The sequence below is a fragment of the Sycon ciliatum genome, chromosome 13 (genome assembly GCF_964019385.1).
Source record: "Sycon ciliatum chromosome 13, ocSycCili1.1, whole genome shotgun sequence".
NCBI lineage: Eukaryota > Metazoa > Porifera > Calcarea > Leucosolenida > Sycettidae > Sycon > Sycon ciliatum.
In genome coordinates this window covers 15,482,383-15,507,397 of record NC_088655.1, presented here as the reverse complement: position 1 = coordinate 15,507,397, position 25,015 = coordinate 15,482,383, and the positions used below count along the sequence as shown (strand labels likewise).

The following is a 25,015-nucleotide window of genomic DNA, read 5'->3' as shown; positions in this document are numbered from 1 at the left end:
CGGGTTCAGGTTGTTGACTTACAGCAGTCATCAATGCACAGTTGTCAGTTCAATGCTAAAGTTTAGCCTAACCATTGCATGTTCTGGTCGCTGTTCCAGAAATTGGTGAATCCATAACATGTGCCCGTGGTTCCCTCTGTTTCATACCATGTACCACTCAAGCAAGGGGCCGCAGAAGTAATACCTGGCATGCTAATAGTACTGTGATTCATTCTGCATAATACCCCCCCCCCCCCCCCCCCACACACACACAAACAACACAAACAGTAGTACTGAACAACAATCAACTGTGTTCACGGTGTTTACTTTTACATGTAGGTGTGATGTCAAATTCGAACATTTTGGCAGCAAATCGGGCACCAGTCTTACAAAGACTTTAAGAGTGTTTGGTCTGTACAATCTAGAACAGGATTCAGCAGAACAGCACGTTAGGTTGGGACTGCACCTGTTCTGGATCGGTCTGAGCATGTGAACGCTCTGGCTTTGAGTTTGAGGCTGGATCATGGGGCAACCAGAGCAGTTTTACTTTTTCACTGTGAAACCTGGCGGGAACATCGATTTTGGCCCCAAATGATCACATGCAAACGCTTTTGGGTTACACTTGACATGCACTCGTTGTACCGTACAAAGTGACCATAGAGATTTGTACGTTGAACTTGAAGTACACATTGTGACGAATCATGTATCTGTACATGAATAATAATGCTGTTCTCACACTGTCCTATACAGAGCAATGTGATGCTGAAAGAGCTGAGCCTGCCCTAGTGGTTGCTGTGCAGTTCCGACATGTTCATGTATGTGTACTCATGTATGTCAGGGTCTGCTTATCAACAATACACTTGTGCACCTTGACTTGGTTGGGTAACTTGGTATGTAAAGCCTGGCACAGGGCATGCGGCAAGATAAACCTTTTGAAATAGCGGCGCAGGAACAGCATTACCCCCCCCCCCCCCCCCCCCCCAGACACACACACACACAACGCAGGTGCCAAACACGTAACCAAGGTACGCGGGGAGGTCGAAAGTGTGCAGAGCAATATACACGAAAGCAGAAGACTCGCAGTTACCACGCCACCACTCCCCTTATTCATGGCTCACACATGACGGGTTTATGTGGCTCTAGTAAAAAAAATTAAAAAAAAGTTAAAGAACATGGGATAGACAGGGTCAGTGAGATTTGACCTCATGAATAGAATGTCACTAACACCACTGCTTTGTGCACTCGAACACAGTGCTGCTACTTTGGTCAGGTCAAGTTTCACTGGTCTTTGGCATTAGGATAGAGAGGTTCAGATCATCCCATCATGTTCGTGTATTTCAGTATGTGAATGCCTAGACATAACGTAAAAATTGTGTGTTGTTCCCTACGTGGGAGCTTGCGCTATTCCTGCCGACTTGAATTCTAACTTGACTGACTCACGACTGCCGTCCAGAGCACACGAGAAGTCCATCGAACCGTCCACTGGGCAAACCTGCAAGAAAGCACCACTCCCTGCTCAATACACAGTGTTTCAGGGAATTCACCCCTCATCAGTTGAGTTTGAGTAGGCTGAGGAAGATTGCTGCCGAAGAGCACCACTTATATAGTGCTCTCCAGGTACAAACAGCACCAGGGATACAAACTTACAGAGATGCTCCGTTTCCAGCGCGACAAACACCTCGTGAACACCAAATAGCAGCGTGAGTCAGTGTCGCTCATGGAGGTGCTGAACAAACGCTGAGGACCGTTGGCCATTCACAACGTTGTAGCCTCCAAACCCTCTAATTCGCAAGCCCGCGCCGGGGACAACAATGTGTAGAAGAGGCCGGTTGGTGCGACTTCGGCGACAATTGGGGAATTGCGTGTTGCTCCCCATGTGGGAGCTTGCGCTATTCCTGCCGACTTGAATTCTAACTTGACTGACTCACGACTGCCATCCAGAGCACACGCAAAGTCCATCGAACCTTCCACTCGGAAAACCTGCAAGAAAGCACCACTCTCTGCTCAACACACAGTGTTTCGGGGAATTCACCCCTCAGTAGTTGAGCTTGAGTAGGCTGAGGAAGATTGTGCCTGAATAACACCACTTATATTATAGTGCTCTCCAGGCACAATGTGTACTTCGAAAACTCAAAAACGTTTTTTTTATGTTGACGTAGGTACGCGTTTCTCGAGCTCTGTAGTTTTCATTGGATTTTCCAACTTCAACGTGCCTCTCCTGCAAACCAGCCGATGCAGGGTGCCACTTGTTGCCGATGCAACGGCAACGGCACCTGCGTTCGGTGCGATTGCATGAAGGAGAGTCGAGAGTGTCGGAATTGTGTCCCCTTGAAGAAGAACAGCTGCCGAAACAGCTCCCCGACATCCCAACCGTCTTCTCAACCGACGATTACAGCTACCATACCCATACCCTTAGCAGTCTCTGAACGGATATTTCAGCAGCAGGCGTAGCCTCACCACGCTGCCAGCTCCAGCAACCGCAACCGTGAACACCTCTGTGGTCCTCGACTGCTGGCAAGACACTATTGAGTTCGACCCAGTCTGTGGACCATGCAAGGTCAGCTACAGCGGTAGGAGGTAGTGCCGCCGCGGTCCACACTACTGTGGAGCAGGAGCAACAATCTACACCGGACAGAGCACCAGACTCCCAAGCTTCCGCCACACCCACAGTCACGGGAACACCAACCACAACCATGTGCACGGGTCAGCAAATGAGGACAGCGAGGCCGACTCAACCCCCATGCGCCCACCACCAACGCCCCAGAGTGCAGAGATCCAATGATGCAACACACAACACACCCAGTGTTCCCCAGCAGCTGCGCAGCCTACATGTCCCCTGAGCAATGCAGCTGGAGCGCAACACTTACTCACTGCCGAGGTGAGTGAAGCGACACACAGCACACAGGCTGTGCTCACCCCACCGTAATGTCCAGTCAAACCCTGGATGCCGAGTTGCTAGCCACTTTGGATGAGAGCGACGTAGGGCACTCAACAATGCCAGTGGAGCCACTCCCGACATTAGCACCAGGGCCCATGAACTCCCATCGTATACACCTGCCAAATGTGACCTGAAATTGGGGAACCTATCCGTAGCGGACACCCAGCAAGTACTCTCCGCCTCATATGAAGAGGTGGTGCACTTCCGCCCAAACCTGTTGCTAGTGCCCTTTGGAGCCGTCGGGGTGCAGTTTGTCTCACTGTTATCCCAACTTTTCAGGCGCTTTGGGCAAGAGGGTGCAGGTGAAGGCTATGTCATCAGGCCAGCCATAACAGCCACGCAACACATCTTGCAGAAACCATACGGAGCCAACAGCCGGCAAGAACACCTGGACTGCCTCAACCGCCGATTGCCGCTGTAGAATGCCGCAAACGCGGACGATCTAGTACGGGAAACCGGACAATTCAGGAGCAACTTGAGTCCAGCAAATCCTCCACCCATTCCAATCCAGCTAGTCAGGGAAAATGAGGCACGCAACTTTGCATCATTGATCACGGCAGGGAAGACCGGAGCAGCGGTTCGATTGCTTTCCCAAGGCTCATCCACAGGCACGCACTTCTTGAATGACATCATTGACGGTCAACCAGTCCGAGAGGTCCTCATCTCCAAGCACCCTCCGGGTGAGCCACTCCATGAGGCAGTGCTCATACCGGGAATACCTCCCGAACAACCACATGCCATCATGGTCTCAGCTATCACGAGAGAGGTCATCATGAAATCAGTTCTCAACACCAACGGCGCGGCCGGCCACTCAGGCATGGACGCCAGTAGCTGGCGAAGAATCTGTTCCTCCTTCCATAGTGCCTCTGATGCTTTTTGCGATGCACTCGCCCTGTGTGGGCATCGCATAGCGACCACTGTCATCAACCCTGCCTCCCTTGAGGCCTATATTGCTTTCACGCTCATCCATTTAGACAAGCAACCCGGAGTTCGGCCCATCGGAATTGGTGAGGTCGTCCGACATGTTATCGGCAAGGCCATATTGATGATGGTAGTAGGCCCAGCGATTCAGCAAGCCACAGGGTGCCTCCAACTGTGTGCAGGCCAATAGAGGGGTATGGAAGCAGCCATCCGTGCCATGAAATCCACGTTCGCGCATAACGACACTGAGGCCTTGCTTCTAGCCGATGCATCAAATGCGTTCAATCGTATCAACCGCTACGTAATAGTGAGTACGTATGCATTCGCAACATCCAGCGTCTGTGCCCATAATTCTCCACCACCATCGTCAACATGTACAGGTCCCATCTCGGCTGTTTGTTGGTGGCGAGACCATTCTCTCCTGCGAAGGGACTACGCAAGGCGATCCGCTCGCAATGGCGATGTATGCATTGGGCACTGTGCCTCTCATCCGTCGTGCAGCCTCTAGCAAGGCCGTACGTTCGTGGTTCACAGATGATTCCACGGCAGCAAGCACTCTCACCAAGCTTCATAAGTGGTGGCCCATCCTGGAAGGAGAAGGTCCATCCTATGGTTGCTACATCAACGCCAAAAGGTCGATACTCTTGATGAAGCCTGAGTACTTAGACCGGGCCAGGGGAAAACAGTTCTACAAGCATTGGTTTCATTGCCGCGGAATTCCGTTGAATATGTAGCGTCACATCGTATTCTTTAGAAGCTTATCTCTGGCACACTTTTCATCATTTACATGTATTTTCCCAGAGTTCTGCACGCTTACAATCATTATGTTCAAGCGCAGAGCTCTCAGCGGCCCTAGACTTTGTCTTTATCTCCTTCTTTGCTCACCCATTGCTCATCCCTTCTTTTACAGTTTTTGGTATTATGGAAAGTTTGGAAACCCCCTCGATAGGCGAAAGTCTTTGGGGAATTAAAAACAATAGAAAATTACAAAAATTACAAATCGTCCAGGACTCCAGCATAGACATCCGGTCGGATGGGTGTCGCCACCTAGGTGCCGTCCTCGGATCACCAACATTCTGTTCGGCATATATGTCGGGCAAGGTGAATGAGTGATGTCGCGAAGTGGATGTTATTGTCACGACATTGACATGATGCTCAATGTCATGAGATTATTTGCACTGTAGTTTCTCTAGTCTTCAGAGTACGCATACTAGCCAATGTACACGTCATAGTTTGTGTTCTCATTCCCAGTTTGTTTCCGCGTTCCCACACCGAAGCTGGGCCGCGAGTTTATTGTTTCTGCTGACTGATGCGGTTTTCTCGTCATCAGATTTATGCTATGCAGTACTTCCGTCTGCATAGATTATTCCAGACGTACGCACTCACCTCTAAACTACGTCCTCCATGTTTTTTCTGCTCCTTTTTCTCTCTGCGCAAGCGCCTTGGTCGTCTTCTTTCTCCATTCACAACAAGAACAAAGATTTACCCCTTGTGCAATGTCAGCAATAAATTCAGTCTAATCAAGCTCTCCCAAGAATTAGAATATTGAACTGCCTGACGTGTGCACAGTTATGGCTGAGTTCGCCCGCACCCAACCACAAGCAGCAGTTGCTGCCTTCGGCCAGAGAGTTCGCCTCAAGTGGTCCTTTGTCGCCCGGACAGTGCCAAATACGGCTGACCTGCTTGCACCCTTGGAAGAAACAATCCGTAGCAAAGTCATCCCTGCTATCATCAACCGCGTCCCACCAGGAGACTTCGAGCGTGCCATGCTGGCCCTACCGTGCAGGGATGGAGGGCTGGAGATCGTCAACCCACCCTCCCTTGCCTCCCAGTTCCAGGACTCCATGCATATCACCAAGTATCTCATGCAGAAGATCCTCCACCAAGATCAGTCCGTCGAAGGTCCCGGCTGCCACCATCACAGCCAAAGCAGAGATTGTTTCCCAGTCCCGGCGCCTGGCGAAGGAAGCTGTTACCTCGGTCATTGCCACCTCCACCAGCACCGCAGAGCGCACCTTGCATCTTGCTGCCGAAAAGGGCGCCTCCAGCTAGCTGGTTGGCCTGTTGGCCCCTTCGACAGTATGGTTTCAACCTACACAAGCAGGCGTTCTGGGACGCTCTCTGCCTACGGCATTGTTGGACCCCTACAGGCCTGCCAACGGAATGTGTGTGCGGCAAAGCGTTCTCACCGGAACACGTGTTGTCTTGCCCAACTGGTGGCCACCCCGCCATGCGGCATAATGAGCTATGGGATCTCACCGCATCTCTCCCGGGTGAAGTGGCCCATGACGTCCAGGTCGAGCCGCATCTCCGGCCGCTGACTGGTGAGACCTTCCGTCACCGCTCCACCATCTCCGATGATGGTGCCCGCCTGGATGTGGCTGCATCGGGTGTCTGCGGCAGACGTTTCGAACGGGCACTCCTGGACATCCGGGTGTTCAACCCTCACGCCCGCTCCAACCGCCAGCAGTCCATAACGGCTACCTACCGAAAGCATGCGGCCAAGAAAAGGCTTGCGTACGAAGAACGCGTCCACAAAGTTGACAACGCTTCGTTTTCTCCAATTGTGTTTAGCGCTTCCGGCAGCTACGGCAAGTCCGCCTCCGCTTTATTCAAGAATTCGCCTATATGCTCGCCGACAAGAGAAAGGAGCCCTTCTCTTCACTTCTTGCCTTTATAAGATCAAGGATTTCCTTTTCTCTTGTTCGTGCCTCCCATGCCAGCCTCCGAGGTCACCACAGGCCACGGTCTCAAGATGCCCGCCAGAGAGTCATATCCTCCTATGGTCTTTGCTGCTGCAGAGTGCTTTCGGTAACTATCCGTGGCGTGTTTGTCTACTGTTCTGTTTCATTCTCCTCCCACCCACCCCCCACCCGGTTTTCCGGTTTTCCCCTCCCTTTATGATTTTGAATGGTATTATTTTCTCGAATTCCGGTTTTCCCCTCCATATAATTTAAGCGCAGTTTAGCGCCTTGAGGCTTATGATTTCATTTTTCTGATGTTCGTTTTTAGCGCTCGACTGATTATTATTTTCCTTCTGTTTATTTCGCGCTACATATTATTATTTTGTTGGGTATAATGTGTCTGCAGGTGTTCACTATTTCAATAAAAGAGTGTAAAAAAACTCGAAGAAGTACCGGCGTAACCGTTCCACAAACGGTTGATCGTTATTTTTTCAAAACCGGTCTCAAACCAGTTAATCGGACTAACTTTTGAGCCAGTTTCATGCGACCGCTAATCCAACATGCTCCATTAGCCTGGTCGAGCAGGCCAAGAGCAACACGGCCCATTCGGATCCGGTTCAGCAACGTGCAGGGCCGGCGCCACTGGTGTGGCTGGTGCGGCCATGGCCATACAATTTCAATGTAAAACCAATTCCAGCTCTCACAATGTATAATGAATTGTGTGTATGTACTAATAAACTATCCTGGCTAGAATCAGGCTCTCCCTCTTCAACTGTTCTACTGTGTGCCCTGTGACGACTACCGTGATAACTGTACACATCATGTGCTCCCGGGCCATATGCCGGTTGCATGCTAGCTACTCAAAACACTATATTGAAAATCCATGGTAACGTGATCGGAAAGATAATTAGTGTGAGCAGCTGAAACAACCCGAGGTAATGCCGCGTAGAGTTACATAGAGATGCGTCCTCCCTTGACACTCAGTGAAATCAGGCACGGAAAAATGATCCGCACTGCCATCGACCTGAGGCTACACCAACCCTCAGGAGCTGGCTCCGGGCCTGACGTACCCTGCAATTCCCAGGACTTGGCACCATCCTCCAAAGTCTCCAGCTCCGCTGGTTTTTGGCAGCCATGTCATTTGTGTACAAGCTTCACTAGATGGCAAAGCCTCCCCAGATCAAGGTAATGCTGCCATCAACCAAGGCCCCCAGCGTACCTAGCCTGCGCACATGACAACTTGAGGTGCACCATGACTAGGGTCCAGGGGATAATGCCGGCATTATATTCAGCATTATTAGACTATCCGAGCATCACAGCATTATGCAGCATTAGAAAGGAACAAGATGAGCATTATGTGAGGTATGAGCGGCATAACGAGTTTCATAGTGGATAATGTCGGGAAATATCAGGTTTTGCCAACAATCGGCTAAAGCCATGAGGTGCAACGCCATGTATTGTACCGGCACGTGACTTTGTGATTTGCAGACACATAACACATTTAGCACTAATGCTACATTTACCTGACTACATACATGTAATGCCATTGCTACATAAATTCTTTGTGTAGCAATTATGACTGATTGTAGTCAGGTAAATGTACAGGTGATGTAGCATCCCCAACGTTGCTACTGAGGCTGTTACACAACATCTGTAATGATGATTTACGAGGAGTTCTTTTTTAGAAATCATGGAGAGCCATGGAGGAGACTAGACGTACCCGAAGTTAATATCAAAGAGACGAAGACCTTGGTAGGCTACCTGCCTCTAGGTCATCTCTCAAATAAAGATAGTAATAATAAGAGGAGTTTTCCTGTTATGCCATAGGCTCTGGGCATAGTATGACTAGCGATACTGAAGAAAACACTGATCTATTGATAAATTTGGACCTGGCTGAAGGAGCAGCTATAAACAGAAAGAGCTTGTTCCAAATACTTAGTAACTGCCTTTGCCGAGTCCAGCTCAGCAGGCTCGAAAAGAACTAGAAGTTCTCATGGACGCAGTACCAAGTCGATTTGAGTGCTCAGGAGCGCGTGTCTTACTTTCCTGGTGAAGTACGTACAGTTCGTCGTGGATGATTGTAATGCAATGCCTACAGTCAAGTGCTATCAGGAAAGAAGAGTACTGTGGCCAACCATTTGTCTTCGCGCAACCGGCCTCAGGAGAAGAAGACAGCGCAAGCAGAGGATAAATAAATAATGAATAAATGTCACGGTTCGCGTGAGACTCGGCTGGAAGCCGAGTTTTCCGCATCCGCCGTGGGAACGCCACCACCCTCTAGGATCAAAGCAGAGGATGTAGAGCGGCAAAATAACTTCTGGCCACGTGTTTTCAGGATTTCCGCAAATGGGAGGGATCTCGATCTGAGATCGTCTCTCGACTGGCCTCACGTGAGCTGTTTCAGATGAAGACATTTTTCGCAGAGTGGAAGCAGTGACAGCTTGTCTCAGGAAGGAAAACCATTTCCCATGATACGCTTCCAGCATCCAAATGATCACCAGCAATAATGATTTCACCTCTCACTACATGGATAAGCAAGGGAAAGGATTTGATGCACCCACTATTCAGCCACAGCCCTGCATCAAAGTTGCAATGGAGAGCAGCCAATGGAGACTCCATCATGTCTTATAGTGCTAAGACGTGATGGAGCTCGTGAGAGATATTGTAGCAGCTTCAGCGGCAGATCGACGATATGCATAATTTCCTGGAAGTTTGACAATGTGCAGCCTTTCTTCCATTTTTGTTCCAAACCAAGAGCATTATAGCCCTTGTTGAAGCATTATAATCAGCATTGCAAGGTAGTTTTTTGGAGCATTATGATAAGCATTATACGAACGTTTTCGGAGCATTATCCGCTGGACCCTAAGGTCCATGACCTGGTTATCTCTGTAGGGCTGTGTACAAATGCCACGGTGTCTCATGACAAACATATTTTACTTGAAAACTTTTTTTCACGATCCTATAACCATGAAAAATACAATAATGTTCGCTGTCATAATGTACAGTCATGTACATTAGATAAACCTTGTATTATAGAAACGCGCTTTTTAGTTTGACAGCATACTAACGTTGCGAGGTGGTGGAACACCGTGTTCGGAAACCGTGGATGGTTGTAGTACGGCGCACTGTTTCCGAACACGTGTTGAACCACCTTGTAATATGCTGTAAAACTAAAAAGTCGTGTACATGTAGATACCCTCATCACCATTGGAACGGTTTACATACCTGCTAACCAATACAAACCTGAGATCGGGGCAATGACATACCTAGGTATGAGAATGTGTACAAATGTAGCCATGAAGCAAGCGACAAATGCACTTTTGGGTGCATATTACCGCCCTCGATATCTGGACGATCCCGGCCAAATCGGGATGGGCGCCAGGCATGAGTTTGTTTGCTCTATGAACGTCTCGATGACTCTGCAGTCATCGACCCCCTACCATGAATAGGAGCTTGATGTTTGCAGAGTGATCAGGAAAGCACAGGTCTGCTTTACACCACGAATGTCCATGCCTTCCCCTGAAAATATGTGCCGAAGAACTAGCTGTTCCCTCTCTGTCTCACTTTAAAATAATCGCTCTCCCTTGGTTCCTTTCCCGATATATAAAAGTGTGCACCTGTGTCCCCCCTGACTCTGTGACCTGTAGTTGGGGGTACCTTGGGGCTCTGTCCTGGACCCCTTTCTATGCACAATAGACACAATAAACACAAGACACGTAACTGACATTACACCAACTCACACATCGAACATACTCCACGCCAACAACTTTGGACTCTACACATGGATCAGTGGCATCAATACAATCCAGAACCGCCTATCAGAGAGCTTCACTGTGGTGCAACTGCATCTCACAGAACTGGGCAGCCAACTGAACCCCCGACAAGATGCAACTAAATTATCGTCCACCAGAAGACCAGCCCAGTCCCACCAGCGTCCACTGTGTCCCTGTGTGCCCTTCCCAGTGTGTCAGTTATAGGCTTTCCCCAAATCGGCCAGCCGAAAAATTCGCCGAAAAGAAGACTTTAGCGAAAAATCGCTAAGATTTTCGCCGATTGTGGAGGGTTACTTTGAGAATCGCCGAGAATCTACCAAATTTTGTTGCAAAGTGCATTTACGAACGAATGATGTTGCTGCAAGCATGATCGCTCGAGTTCTCTACTTCAGAACTTGTAGTACTAGTGCGTTGAGGTCGTGTGACTCGTGTGAGTCGTGTCCTTCGACCTCCTCTCAAACAAACATTAGCCATTAGGAAGATCGTAACTTGTAAAATACTACACTACAACGTACAGTTGTGACGAGTTCCATCTAGCAGAGCTGTATTTCCAATATCTCACCAATTTTGAAGCCAATGTGCCAACAATTATTTTAGCCGATTTTCCAATATAATATAATTATTGGAAAATCATTCCAATTTTGCAGCCGATTTTCAAACAATTAGCTGATTTTGCAGCCAAATCTGATGTAATTTTCAGCTAAGCGAAAAGCCGAATAGGCGAAAAAACGGGCCGATTTGGGGAAAGCCTAGTCAGTTACCTCAGAGTGCTAGGCGACCAGCATCTCGCCTTCAAGGAGCACGTTGGGAAGGTTGTAGTAGTAGAGTAGTAGAATTTATTTTTTTACTAGGGAACTCCCAACAGGCGTTGCCTTTTTACTGGGAACCCTAGGAATGACTTGGTGCTTGTGACAAATGCAGAAAGGGGCTTAGCTTGACGACATCCAGGTGGAAACATGTTCCATCTGTCTGCTGCCAAAAATGAAATAGCATTCAGGCCGTAACGAGACGTAGCTCTGGGTAGGTTCAGAGCGGCTATGTTACTGATGTCAACCACACGCTGGCCGCATACTGCAGGACACGACATCACCTCAGTGACTTCATTGTCCGGTTGCAGCGTTCGCTCTACCTCAGCATCATTCAGTTCCTTGTGGAATACTCTAGTAACTGCTACGTGCATGCCATGTCAGTAACCTTGCACAACAATTCTCATTCATTGTTTCACTCACACTCTCAGGATAACATTTGGCTACTCACCATGCCACCCATTGGCTACCATTTGTCACTGCCAACAAATCATTCCTGTCACCACCCCGTATAACCTCTCAAGGTTATATACCGGATGGCATTTTTTTAAATTGTTCGCCCTGTTTACTGATGAATGTGTGCATGGCCGCCGCAGCCGCCTGGTTGTAGAGGTTTTTGTTCGCAGATCCAATAGTAACCACACTGAAGCCTTGACCAGGGTACAGACCATCCTCGCTTTAGCCCTACCTAGTGGTTCTTCAAGACACGGTTTCTATGCTTTGCCCTATCTGGCCGATGATGGGTCACCGGTGGAATTATCTTCTTGCGGAGTGCCGGCAGGCAGCCTCCTTCGCCATATTTAACAGCCTTCTACGAAGCCTCTTTTGGAATACATAATGGCATAGTACGACGCAGCATCAGCTTTCTTCATTTAAAAATAAAATAGAAGTCCAAGAACTATGAATCATGCTATACCAGTTATTTGACCTAAGACACAGTACCTTTTCAAGTAGTTGCTCGTTACTAGGGCCTCCATCTCAGCCACTGACACATCATTCGTAACTCTCTTTCAGTCTCTCCCAAACGCCATCTCTTCATTCCAAACAACTGGGTGTTATACAATTCACCAAATATTCGGGCCTGGATCTTCACCACCAGGGTGAGACCTAAATAATACTAGTAAATGGATGACAAAGAGGTTCAGTAAGTCACGCAGAATACCGGATTGACCCGTGTGCGAAAATGCCCACCATAACTTCATAAGCAACTCTACACTTCACACCTAACTTCCTAAGCCTATCCTAGCTATCCATGGCATAGGCTAAGGCTAAAGCCCTCGTCCAAATCCCCCCCCCCCCCCCCCCCGGCCCATCCACAGACTAACCCCTGGTGTTCACAGAAGAACACCTATCGTGAACAAGTATTACTTCCCAGACGCGAAGTACAATGACTAATAAAACAGAGAGGTTCCAAGCTGTCCAAGAGAGTGCTCAATACCGAGAGGCAGAGCTAGTTCAAACAACAAGAGGACGGAAACAGTGACACTTTTCCGTCCTCTTATTGTTTGTACAACGACTATTATGTAAAAGACGAGCCTGAAGTGAAGGGCCCGGATGACTGGGTGGCAAGAAACAATAGTGACGGGTACTGCCGTGTTGGTCTAACTATTACTTCAGTAGCTGTGATGGTGCTGTGCGTAGCGTTCTCCCCACGGTGCATGCCATCTAGTGCCTCTGCTCCAGCCTCTCTACAATGCTCCTCAAAAAGCTCAGTACGAATATTTCTCCTGGTCTCGCCGACATACAGGACTCCTCAGCACACCCAGAGCACAACGTTGAGTAGCCAGCAATTATTGGGACGAACAATGACCAACGTCTACAATTATGACATGTACCAACATATCGCACACGGCACTCAACTGGCCTTCCCCGTCACTGTCCTTCTTCTTCTTCTTTGTACACCTCTCCGGAGTAGCGCTTGGCAGATAATGCTCGGAAAATTGGCAGATGCTGCTCGAAAAGCAGTGAAATCGGTAGAACCATACAAACCTTATCGCAAGCACTTCCTTGAATTCTGCTCCATCCACATACCAAATATGCATGAAACATGCCCGCAGAGAAAGTACTAGTGCCAAATTCTGGCACATTTTCTGCCCGCATCATCCGCCAAACAACTGGCCTTCCTCCTTCTTTCTCCTCAGTCTTTGTACGCCTCTATGGGGCACTCAGGGCACGACAACAGTTGTCGTGATTACATCACGAAGTTGTACATAATATCACGTGTATGTTTGTGTGACGTTATCGTCCACGTAGCATTAGCCCTTTTGTTTGTTTTGATGGCTTTTAAGTTTTATGGTTTTACCTAGCTTCTTGATGATTAGAGATTAGAGTAAGTCATGTAGTACTGAATGAGAATTAATCCCAGTCCTTATGAAGTTAGTTATGTTGTGGAACTAAGAGAGTCTAGACTCTAGTCACAACATAAATTGGTGCCGAAACCATGTCCGAGTATCCAGGGAGTCTCCGAGTTTTAGCAAATAAAATTAGTGCATTGTATTCTACTGTCCACGATGACGATACGAAGTGCCAACGTTTAGTTTCAGAAAGTTGTCCATCTGACGACGCAGACCAGTGGGTCGGGATTCGGACCCAGTTTTGTGAACAGCATAGAGATGCCCTCACGAAGTTGGATGCTGACCTAGATAAGTACGGCGCTGCGTTATACGATTTCGTGGCTAGTGGAGCAACTCAAAAAAAGAAAAAGAAAGAAGATGAAGAAGAGTATGAAAATATGGCCAGTACGTTACCGTCGTACTTCAAAAATCTGTCCCTGCTGAGTGCTCAAGCCAAAAGAGCCACAGCCAGCGCCAGTGCCCAGAACACCAGTACCAGCAGTCAAGCACCTGGAATTGACGTCCAGCAGCTGCTGACAATGCACACCGCAACTCAGCAACAAACACAGCAGTTGCTGTCAGCCATTGGGAAGCACACCAGCACGGTTGGCCAGCTGGCGGCCAACTCGGCACAGCCTGCACAGAGTGCTCATGGATCTGTGAAATTGCCCGTGCTCACAATCAGGAAGTTTGATGGTGACATACTTCATTTCACTGAGTTCATTGACATGTTTCAATCTGCGATCGGTACAAATCAAAGCCTGTCTGCCGTACAGAAACTGTCGTATTTGAGAAGTCATTTGACAGGCATGGCCCTGGATGTTATTGCCGGTATTCCCACCACCGATTCAAATTACCCCGTGGCGTTAGGATTATTGAAGGATCGCTTTGGCAAGAAGGATGCCATCATCGCAGCCCGATACCGCGCAATTACCGAAATGCCAGTGCCATCAAATAAACCTCACATGTTGCGGAGATTTTACAACGAGGTGGAGGCTAATTTGCGCTGTTTGCAAGCGGAAGGTCAAAGTGTGCAACAGGAACTGCTGATTCCTGTCATCACTTCCAAGTTACCAAAGTGCGTCATCGTACAACTTGAGACACAGAAACCCCACAATCAGAGTTGGACTGTTGATGAGCTGCGGAAACAGCTGGGAATCTACCTGGAGGTCCGTGAATCGGCCGAGCGACTGGCAGGAGACACAGCCAGCAAACCAGAGAGCACTCTGCCACGACCACCGCCTGTTTCCGCACAGCCTCATGCTGCCTACTCCCAACCTCCGGCCACGGCAGCCACGTTAGTTAGCTCTGTGCGGCGCGCCACTCCGAGATGCTTCTTCTGCAAGTTGCAACACTTCTCGGACACCTGCCCAACGTTCAACACGGTTTCTACCAGACAGCAGCAGCTACAAGACCACTGCTTTGTATGCTTACGGAAGGGACATTGGGCAAAGGACTGTACTGCTAGAAGACCCTGCTATCACTGCAATCTGTTGACCCATCACCGTGCCCTGTGCCCTCAGAAATTTGGCTCATCACCAGTGTCAGCTGCCGCAAGTACCTTCTATCCTACTCAGCAGCAGCAAGGGCCACAGAAACATACTACCGCTACGGTGCACGTCCAGTCCAAAGGTGTGAATCTCCCAACCGCCATCGCAACTGTCGCCGGGCAAGGCAACATCTCAGACTGCCGACTGTTGTTTGACACCGGCTCAACTCGCACATTTATTCATGAATCGTTAGCTGCCTCTGTCAACGCAGCTGTTGTCGGTGAAGACGTGTTGTCCATCGCTAGTTTTGGATCTGCGTCCCGGCGAACGGTCACCCTGCCGAGAGTGGAGTTTTCCCTCCTATGTCGAGATGGATCAGCCTTGCCCGTAACCGCCAATGTTATGCCGTGGATTTGTTGTCCTGTTGTCAAATCCCCAATCGACATCGGCCAGTACCCTGAAGTCAAGAACATCCAACTAGCTGACACCATTGTCACCAAGCGTGAGGAGGTAGAAATTGACCTCCTTATCGGCACGGATTTCTACTTCTCCATCATGGGTAACGGTCACATCCAACTCAACAACGGCCTGGTCTTGCTGAACTCCAAATTGGGATTTGTCCCAGCAGGCCCTACTGACACAGAGACAGATGACACTGCGGGCCACATAATGCTCACAGATGCTACCACCTTGCCAGACCCAGTATTTGATCTCCAACGTTTCTGGCGACTTGAAGATATTGGTATCACCGATGACATCAGTGATCCGCAGACAGCGGACGACATTGCCCTGGAACACTTTCGCAGCTCCTTGCAACTGATCAACGGCCGATATAATGGTATCTTGGCCATGGAAAGATAGCCATACTCCACAACCTAATCTACCAGAGAACTACGAGCTCGCCTTCGGCCGTCTCAAATCCTTAGTCAAACGACTCCAGCAGACACCACAAGTGCTAGAGAAGTATCATTGTACCATCACAGAGCAGTTAGCCAATGGCATTATCGAGGAAGTGAACCTTGATCACCAGGATGGGCCGATTCACTACATCCCCCACCACTGTGTTGTTCGCCCCAGCAGTACCACAACAAAGGTCCGTGTGGTATATGATGCTTCCGCCAGAACTCGCGCAGAACACAACAGCCTGAACGACTGCCTGCACCGAGGTCCGATACTTCTGCCGGATCTGTGTGGTATCCTGGTGAGATTTCGGCTACACCCCATTGGCATTGTCAGCGATGTTGAGAAGGCCTTCCTTCAGCTAGGTCTATCTATGACAGATCGCAATGTAACACGGTTCCTATGGCTTCGCGATCCTACAAAACCCGTCACCACAGCCAACCTAGTGATCTACCGCTTTTGCCGAGTTCCATTTGGCATTGTCGCTAGCCCGTTTCTTCTTGCCGCCACAGTCGACCACCATCTCCAACAGCAACAGACAGGGACATGCGATGATGTGCGTCGCAGTATCTATGTTGACAACGTTGTCACCGGGCAGAGCAGCGTCCAGGATGCTACTGCATACTACAGAGAGGCAAAGGACGCCTTTGCCAGTGCCACCATGAACTTGCGTGAATGGGGTACCAACGATCCTGACTTCAGAGATGCTCTAGCTCCTGAAGACAAGTCTAGCTGTGATGTAATGAAGGTACTGGGTATGTCATGGGATACCAATCGCGATACTCTGTCGACGGCAAAGTCAACCACAAACCAGTACTCCGTCATTACCAAAAGAGATGTCCTCCGCAGCATAGCCCAATTCTATGATCCGATGGGCCTGTTCTCCCCGGTCATCATGCGTGCGAAGATCCTAGTACAGAGTATATGGAAGCTACATGTAGACTGGGACTCTCCGCTGCCTGACGCTCTCGTTCATGAATGGAAGGATATCCTGTCCGATCTGTCCTGCGCAAGTGACGTTGCCATTCCTCGCTTCATTGGACCAAAAATCCACGTCGACAAGGTCACCTATGAACTCCACGTCTTCTGTGATGCGTCTCAAGATGGTTACGGTGCAGCCGCGTACCTGTGTGTGAGACAAGTTGACGGTGCCTATTCGTCAGTTGACCTGATCTACAGCCGAACACGAGTCTCGCCCATCAAGGCAACAAGTATACCACGTCTAGAGCTCCTAGCAGCACTCATCGGCGCCAGGATCATCAAATTTCTGAAGAAAGAGCTTCTGGGCGCAGTTCACATCTCAGCTACCCACCTGTGGTCTGACTCACAGTGCGTGCTTGGCTGGATTAAGAATACTGAGAAATCGTACCCTGTCTTCATCGCCAATCGGTTGAAGGAAATCCGTGCAGACCAGAGTGTGTGCTTCAACTATATCCGTACAGCCGACAACCCAGCCGACCTACCATCCCGTGGAGCATCGCTAGCCACACTGACAGACAGTACAGCTTGGTGGTGTGGTCCAGAATGGCTTCGAGATCCTCCTGTACACTGGCCCAAAGACGTCATCGATGCTCCTTCCACAGTACTATTCGCGGCGGAGGGTCCTGCGGAAACCGAGACCAGCAGCAAGCCATCACCGCTGAGTATAGATGAGAGCAAGTATACTTCGTTTGAGAAGCTAGCCCGTGTAACAGCATACGGTATCAAGTTTGTCAAGAGATGCCGTCAACAGACCACATGCGGCACTCATTTGTCTGCTGCTGAAATCGACAACGCCAAACATCTGTGGATTCAACATGTTCAAGCAACACACTATACACCGGAGATTGAGGCTATCAAAAGCAACGCCAAGAACAAGCTGGTCCAAAACCTTGCGCTCTTTCTAGATGAACATAACCTCATCCGCTGCAAGGGTCGATTGGAGAATTCATCCCTGCCATACTCAGCGAAGTATCCCATCCTTCTACCTCGTTCACATCCAGTAACCACAGCTATCATCAATGACTGTCACCGCATGGTGCTGCACAGTGGAACTAACCATACCCTATCGCGAGTCAGGTATGACTATTGGGTCTCCAGAGGACGACAAACCGTCAAGACTGTACTCAAGAAATGTGGTGTATGCAAGAGGTTCAATGGTCGGCCGTACTCGCTACCAAAAATGGCACCCTACCCTCCAGAGCGCGTAGCTGAGTCTAAACCGTTCACACACGTCGGCGTCGACTACTTTGGCCCAATGACAGTCAGAGAACATGGACTCATCCACAAGGTATGGGTGTGCCTATTTACGTGCATGGTCACACGTGCCATCCACCTCGAGCTTGTTGCTGACATGACCACAGAACAGTTCCTGATGGCATTGCGCAGATTTGTGGCAAGAAGAGGAGTACCGCGCAAGATCTTCTCTGACAACGCTCAGCAATTCCTGCTTTCGAAATCGACTCTACAGCTTGCTTGGGAAGCCATTGTGAAGGATGACCACACTCTTAATTATGCTGCTTCCCATGGAATCGAATGGATTTGCATTGTGCAACTCTCCCCATGGATGGGCGGGTTCTATGAACGGTTGATTGGAATCGTGAAGAAAGCCCTCCGTAAGTCTATTGGCAGACTAGTTCTCGGAACAACGGAGCTGTCAACCATTCTCGTCGAAGTTGAAGCAGTAGTAAATTCACGACCGCTGGTGTACGTAAGCGATGAGATCTATACGGTCTTGACACCTGCCCACTTCTTATCATTATCAGCCGAAATCAGTCTACCCCAAGGGCATGTAGAAGAGGACCCTGATTTCGCCCCAACAATGTCGTCAGCGGAACTGCTACTTTCTACGTGGAAGAAAGGTCAGAAGCGATTGAATGAGTTTTGGAACTGTTGGAGATCTGAATACCTAACCAGTCTACGAGAACGGCAACAATCGCAGTTGAAACAGGTTGCTCATTCTACCGTGAAGCCAAGGATTGGACATGTGTGCCTCATCAAGGATGACGCGCCCAGAGGTATGTGGAAACTGGGTATCATCAGCGAACTTCACGCTAGTCGTGATGGAGAAACGCGTTCCGCCACTGTGAGGACGCCCAATAACAAGCTCCTACGGCGCTCACTACAGCACCTATATCCGTTGGAGTGTGAGTCTGCTCGACCTGCTGACCACTCGTCGAATGAACCACAGCCTCCCGCTGTAACCAACGACGCACACGTCCCTGCAACAGCTTCTCGACCGGTAAGACGAGCTGCTATCGAAGGCTTAGGACGTGTCCTGGATTTGCACGAGGCAGACTTGGTTTAGTTCACCATGCTGGTGTCTGTCTCAATCAGCTATCATCCACTCAAGCTGTATAATTATGTTCACCCCCCTTTTTAGTCGAGTTTTCTTTTCCTCTGCCAACTTGCTCTCCCACTCACTACTTTGGCACTAGGGTGTAGTATGGCTCCATGACTTATGTGTCCTTGCTCTTCAGTACCTTCGCAATTTGGTTCACAAGATATGTCACATCATTAGCGTAGCCTGTCAGGAGACATGCGTCTGTGGGGACTGCCCTAGTTAACATTAACAATACCCAAATAATAATAATCACCTAAATACACGGTTCTTATGCGCTATTATAATCTTTCTCCCTTTGGTCACCAGGTCTTTTGTGATTGATCTCTCCACCTGTGTGTGGGAATGTCGTGATTACATCACGAAGTTGTACATAATATCACGTGTATGTTTGTGTGACGTTATCGTCCACGTAGCATTAGCCCTTTTGTTTGTTTTGATGGCTTTTATGGTTTTACCTAGCTTCTTGATGATTAGAGATTAGAGTAAGTCATGTAGTACTGAATGAGAATTAATCCCAGTCCTTATGAAGTTAGTTATGTTGTGGAACTAAGAGAGTCTAGACTCTAGTCACAACAACAGTGACGACAGCTACAATGTACACTGAAAGGCTAATCAGCAATGACCCATGCGGCTATGGGGTTCAAGGACTAGTAAGCACCACAAATCAAGTGGCAGGTACATAATTGTATGATGATGGTGACAGCATAGCACATGGCGGAGGAGTCGGAGGACACACTGACTGTCTGTGTTATCATGTACATGACATGTACATGTAAGTGGAAAACAGTGTTCCTGACTGCAACCATTCGCGACTATATTCCATAACACTGCGCCGTCCGCCTTGTGCTACCGCTACTGCCTGTATCATTCCTGAGTAATCCACGATTTATCCAAAGCCCCACATGAGTGAATAATAGCAAGAAGGTACAAGAGAGTAGCTAGAGAGAAAATGGGAACCCAAGGAGGAGGCCTGGTGGAAAAGGAAAGATGTAAGAACATTGAAAGGATAGGATTATCACTCAATTGACATCCCTTCGGAAGTAGGTCGTATAAATCATGAGGAACACAGTGTTCCTGACTATAAGTACAAGACAGTACAACTATGTCATGTACATTGTATTCTCGACTACTACGTATAAGATATTGACCAAGACGGGGCCTACATGTATATGGGAAACATAAACCGAAGTCGAGGTCAATATCCTATTTATCACGATTCCTTTGCCATAACTCCACAATTTGATCCTTTAGGAGCTATTTTAACCTTTTTTAGTTTTTAGTATAGCATTTGTACTATAGTGTACATAGGATGTTGCCTATTTTGGGTACAAGACTGTAAGAACAACAGGGTTCAGCATCTGCAGCACAGTGGCTGGGTGGTACAAGGGGTTGCATGAGATTCATACTGTTGTCGGTTCGAATCTTTCTTGTTCTCTTCCTTTGTCTTCTTTCTTTCAAATTTTCTTTTTGAAGTGGAGAGGAAATTGCTATGTCCTTCCAAAGTCGAAAAATTACAATGTAAGTGGTCGATACAAGCGGTCGATACTACGGCGATATGGGTAATAATATACTTCGAAGTAGGACCAGTCAAGATCACAAGAAATAGTGGAGGGCGATAATCGATATAGAAGAGTGATGGCTCACCGTTCTCCCTCTACGTCAAGAAGGTTATGACATGTCGTCTGTACAGTTCCGGGATCAGCTCGCCATCAGATATGGGCGCGAGCCCATGCATCTTCCTGCTGAGTGCAATGGTTGCGGCGCTCGCTTCACCCTGCAGCATGGGTTAGATTGCCACAGGGGTGGCTGGAACAACCTTCCTGCCCTGCAAGCTGATTGGTCAGCCCGGGGTGTCTGGGAGGGTAGCCGGGTGGCATTGTTCGACAGTCGCATCGTTGAAGCTGATGCACCCAGCTACCGCCGGTCATCTTGGGAAGCCATCGATCGGAAAGCAGCAGAAAGCAAGAAGAAGAAGAAGTATGGCCATGTGAGCGAGGAGTTGCGTGCATCGTTTACTCCTCTTGTTCGCACCAACCGATGCTGTACTTCATCGCGAGTACTGAGTATGCTGCCTACCAGCGGCGCCTGGCCAGTCAGCTTGCACACAAATGGGGGAGGTCATACGCGTCTGTCAGCTGTGATGGCATGGGTTCGTGTTCGCACCCAGTTCGCAATCTTTCGTGCTGTCGACCTTCGGCTGCGTGGATCTCGCCGACGGCTCATTGGTTTGTCCCTCCACGATGGAGCGGGCATCGGAGTTGGGCACTGATTGGGATACTGATTACTGACTGTCACTCAATGAATGTTAACTCATCTTTTCAGGCAATTTTTCAGTCCTTGCTCCTTATCCACATACATGTATGTGGATAAGGAAATGGAGCAAGGAGGTGCCTGCTATAAGGTTTGTATGGGGTAGTTTGCCAATTTCACTGCTTTTCGAGCAGAATTTGCCAGTTTCACTGTTGTTTGAGCAGAATTTGCCACTTTTCGAGTATCTCCCGTCAAGGGCTACTAGCGAACACATTATGTACAGTTGGCAGGTGATATTTGGAGGATACCTACATTATTTAAAATATATATTATACAATGTGCATGTATGGATGTATGGTATGGTATTGATTTTTTTGAATTCGGTATCTCAACAGTACAATGTACAACTTGAGAAGATCCGAATGACATAGATACATAAACATAAAAGTTGAGTGGGTGCACAATATGTACATGTATGTATTTGAGCTGGCGTGGCAAACAGCGTCCCCAGGTTGCCTGACGCACTGCACTGAGCAAGAAAAACAAGAAAAACTCACACTACAACTCAGAGCCTCTCAGAGTCTGCAATGGTGTATCATGTGCATTTTGAATTATTTATTTGTGTAGCCAAAGGACTGCGGACGCCTGCGAAGATAGTCTTTTCAAGGCTTTCAACAATGACAAGGCTGCAATGCATGGAGCTCAGTCAAAATAGTTCTCAAAATACAGTAGTGTCGATCAGTGTTGGCAACATCTCAGTATCAGAGTACAGAACTCGCTTGGTAGACTATTCATACATGATACTGTCTGGGTCTAAGTAAAAGTAAAACCCATTGATCTACGCGAGACTACGGTTCAGATGGTCACAACCAGGGAGTCGTAAAACTTAAAGGGGAAGTATACCCTAAAATCAAATTTTCACCAGTTGTAGTCTTCGGGGTGCTGAGTCGAATGGTCTTGGTCCGAGGAAGCTGAGACGCTCCCTTCCTACTTGAATCCCAATCGAACTCGCGCACTTCCACCGAAACTGGGTGACTGCGCCCTACTAGATGGGGATTTGTATGCAAAATGTCACTAAAAGCGCCATTTCGTTCTTATAAAAGCACGGATGACCGCGATTGGCCCATATGTTGTAGTCTTTTGGACGCTGAGTCGACTGGTTTTGGTTCGAAAAGGCTGCGATGCAGCGTTCCTCCTTTATTCCCAATCGAACATGGTTGAACAAGCGGTCACGTGCTCCTGCGTACACCAGTCAGCTGGTCACCGTGCCTGCAGGGTACAACTTACTAGCCTGTTTGACCTTTTCTGGGTGCAGTCCTGTCACTCGAGTTGAACTCGAGTTGAACCTTGGTGTGAAAGTTGTCGCCTGCTGGGCCTGTGCTGGCGCGGTGACCAGGTGATTTGGGCACCCAGGAGCACGTGACCGCTTGTTCAACCATGTTCGATTGGGAATAAAGGAGGAACGCTGCATCGCAGGCTTTTCGGACCAAAACCAGTCGACTCAGCGTCCAAAAGACTACAACATATGGGCCAATCGCGGTCATCCGTGCTTTTATAAGAACGAAATGGCGCTTTTAGTGACATTTTGCATACAAATCCCCATCTAGTAGGGCGCAGTCACCCAGTTTCGGTGGAAGTGCGCGAGTTCGATTGGGATTCAAGTAGGAAGGGAGCGTCGCAGCTTCCTCGGACCAAGACCATTCGACTCAGCACCCAGAAGACTACAACTGGTGAAAATTTGATTTTAGGGTATACTTCCCCTTTAAAAGCCTTTTACGACTCCCTGGTCGCAACCGACCGAGGCTCTACCAACCGTGCATGGTTGTAGAAAGCAGGGAGTAGTACATGTACAATACGTATTGTACTACTCCCTGGTGGAAAGGTCACTGTTTCCGAACACGGTGTCCTCCACCTTGTTACATGCTGTCAACCAACAAAAATTTAATGTAGATCTACATGAGTGTACAGTATGATTGTACAGTAGATAAACCTTGTTTTGAAGAGGTTGGTGCGACTTCGGCGATACTTGGTCTTGGGGAATTGTGTGTTGCTTCCTACATGGGAGCTCGCGCTTTTCCTGCCGACTTGTCTCACTTGACTGACTCACGACTGCGATCCAGAGCACACGAGAAGTCCATCGAACCGTCCACTCGCAAACCTGCAAGAAAGTACCACTCCCTGCCAGGGTCCAGCGGATAATGCCGGCATTATATTCGGCATTATGAGACGATCCGAGCATCAGAGCATTAGAAAGGAACAAGACGAGCATTATGTGAGGTTTGAGCGGCATAACGAGTTTAATAGTGGATAATGTCGGGAAATATCAGGGTTTTTTTGCAACAATCGGCTAAAGCCATGAGGTGCAACACCACGTGTTGTACCAGCACATGACTTTGTGATTTGTAGACACGCAACACCTTTAGCACTAATGCTACATTTACCTGACTACATACATGTGCATGTAATGCCATTGCTACATAAAGTCTTTATGTACATAGTCAGGTAAATGTACCATGATGTACTTCGTTGAAGTACAGGCAATGTAGCATGCCCAATTTGCAAATATTAATAATAATTATTGCAACTGAGGCTGTTACACAAAATCCGTAACGATGATTTACGAGGAGTTCTTTTTTAGAAGTCATGGAGAATCACCAGGTCACGGAGGAGACTAGGTGTACGCGAAGTGAATATCAAACAGACGAAGAGGAGTTTTCCTGTTATGCCATACTATAGGCTCTGGCCATAGCATCTCTAGCGATACTGAAGTAAACACTGATCCATTGATACATTTGGATGAAGGAGCGGCTATAACCAGAAAGAGCTTGTTCCAAATAACTGCCTTTGCCGAGTCCAGCTCAGCAGGCTCGAAAAGAACTAGAATTTCTCATGGACGCAGCGCCAAGTCGATTTGAGTGCTCAGGAGCGCGTGTCTTCCTGTTGAAGCACGTACAGTTCGTCGTGGACGATTGTGATGCAAGGCCTAAAGTGAAGTGCTATCAGAAAAGAAGAGTATTGTGGCCAACCATTTGTCTCCACGCAACCTCAGGAGAAGGAGACAGCGCAAGCTTTTGTTGTCATCGCTTTCATAATATTGGGCAGAACTGCCCGTTTGCCATGCGATGTAAAATAAATAAACAACAACAACAACAACAACAAGCAGAGGATGTAGAACGGCGAAATAACTTCTGACCCCGTGTTTTCAGGATTTCCACAAATGGGAGGGATCTCGATCTGAGATCGTCCCTCAGGAACTGGCCTCACGTGAGCTGTTTCAGATGAAGACATTTTTCACAGAGTGGAAGCAGTGACAGCTTTTCTGCAGGCAGGAATACCACTTCCCATGATAAGCTTCCAACATCCAAATGATCACCAGAAATAATGGGTTCACCTTTCACTGCATGGATAAGCAAGGGAAACGATTTGATACACCCACCATTGAGCCACAGCCCTGCATCAAAGTTGCAATGGAGAGCAACCAATGGAGACGCGATCATGTGTTATATTGCTAAGAAGTGGTAGAGCTGGTGAGAGGTGTTGTAGCAGTTTCAGAGGCCAATCGGCTAAATGCATCCTTTCCTGGAAGTTTTGACAATGTGCAGCCTTTTTCCATTTTTGT

The 25,015-nt window shown here is 48.4% G+C and overlaps 2 protein-coding genes across 2 annotated transcripts; both read left to right on the top strand.

The window, feature by feature from the left end:
• Window positions 1-13,832: 13,832 nt before the first annotated feature.
• On the top strand, window positions 13,833-15,785 carry LOC135829207 (uncharacterized). The gene has a single exon (XM_065341613.1). It carries the CDS (start codon window positions 13,833-13,835, stop codon window positions 15,783-15,785), a length of 1,953 nt encoding a protein of 650 aa, XP_065197685.1.
• Window positions 15,786-16,197: 412 nt separating this feature from the next.
• LOC135829206 (uncharacterized) lies at window positions 16,198-19,110 on the top strand. The gene has a single exon (XM_065341612.1). It carries the CDS (start codon window positions 16,198-16,200, stop codon window positions 19,108-19,110), a length of 2,913 nt encoding a protein of 970 aa, XP_065197684.1.
• The last annotated feature ends 5,905 nt before the right edge of the window (window positions 19,111-25,015 follow it).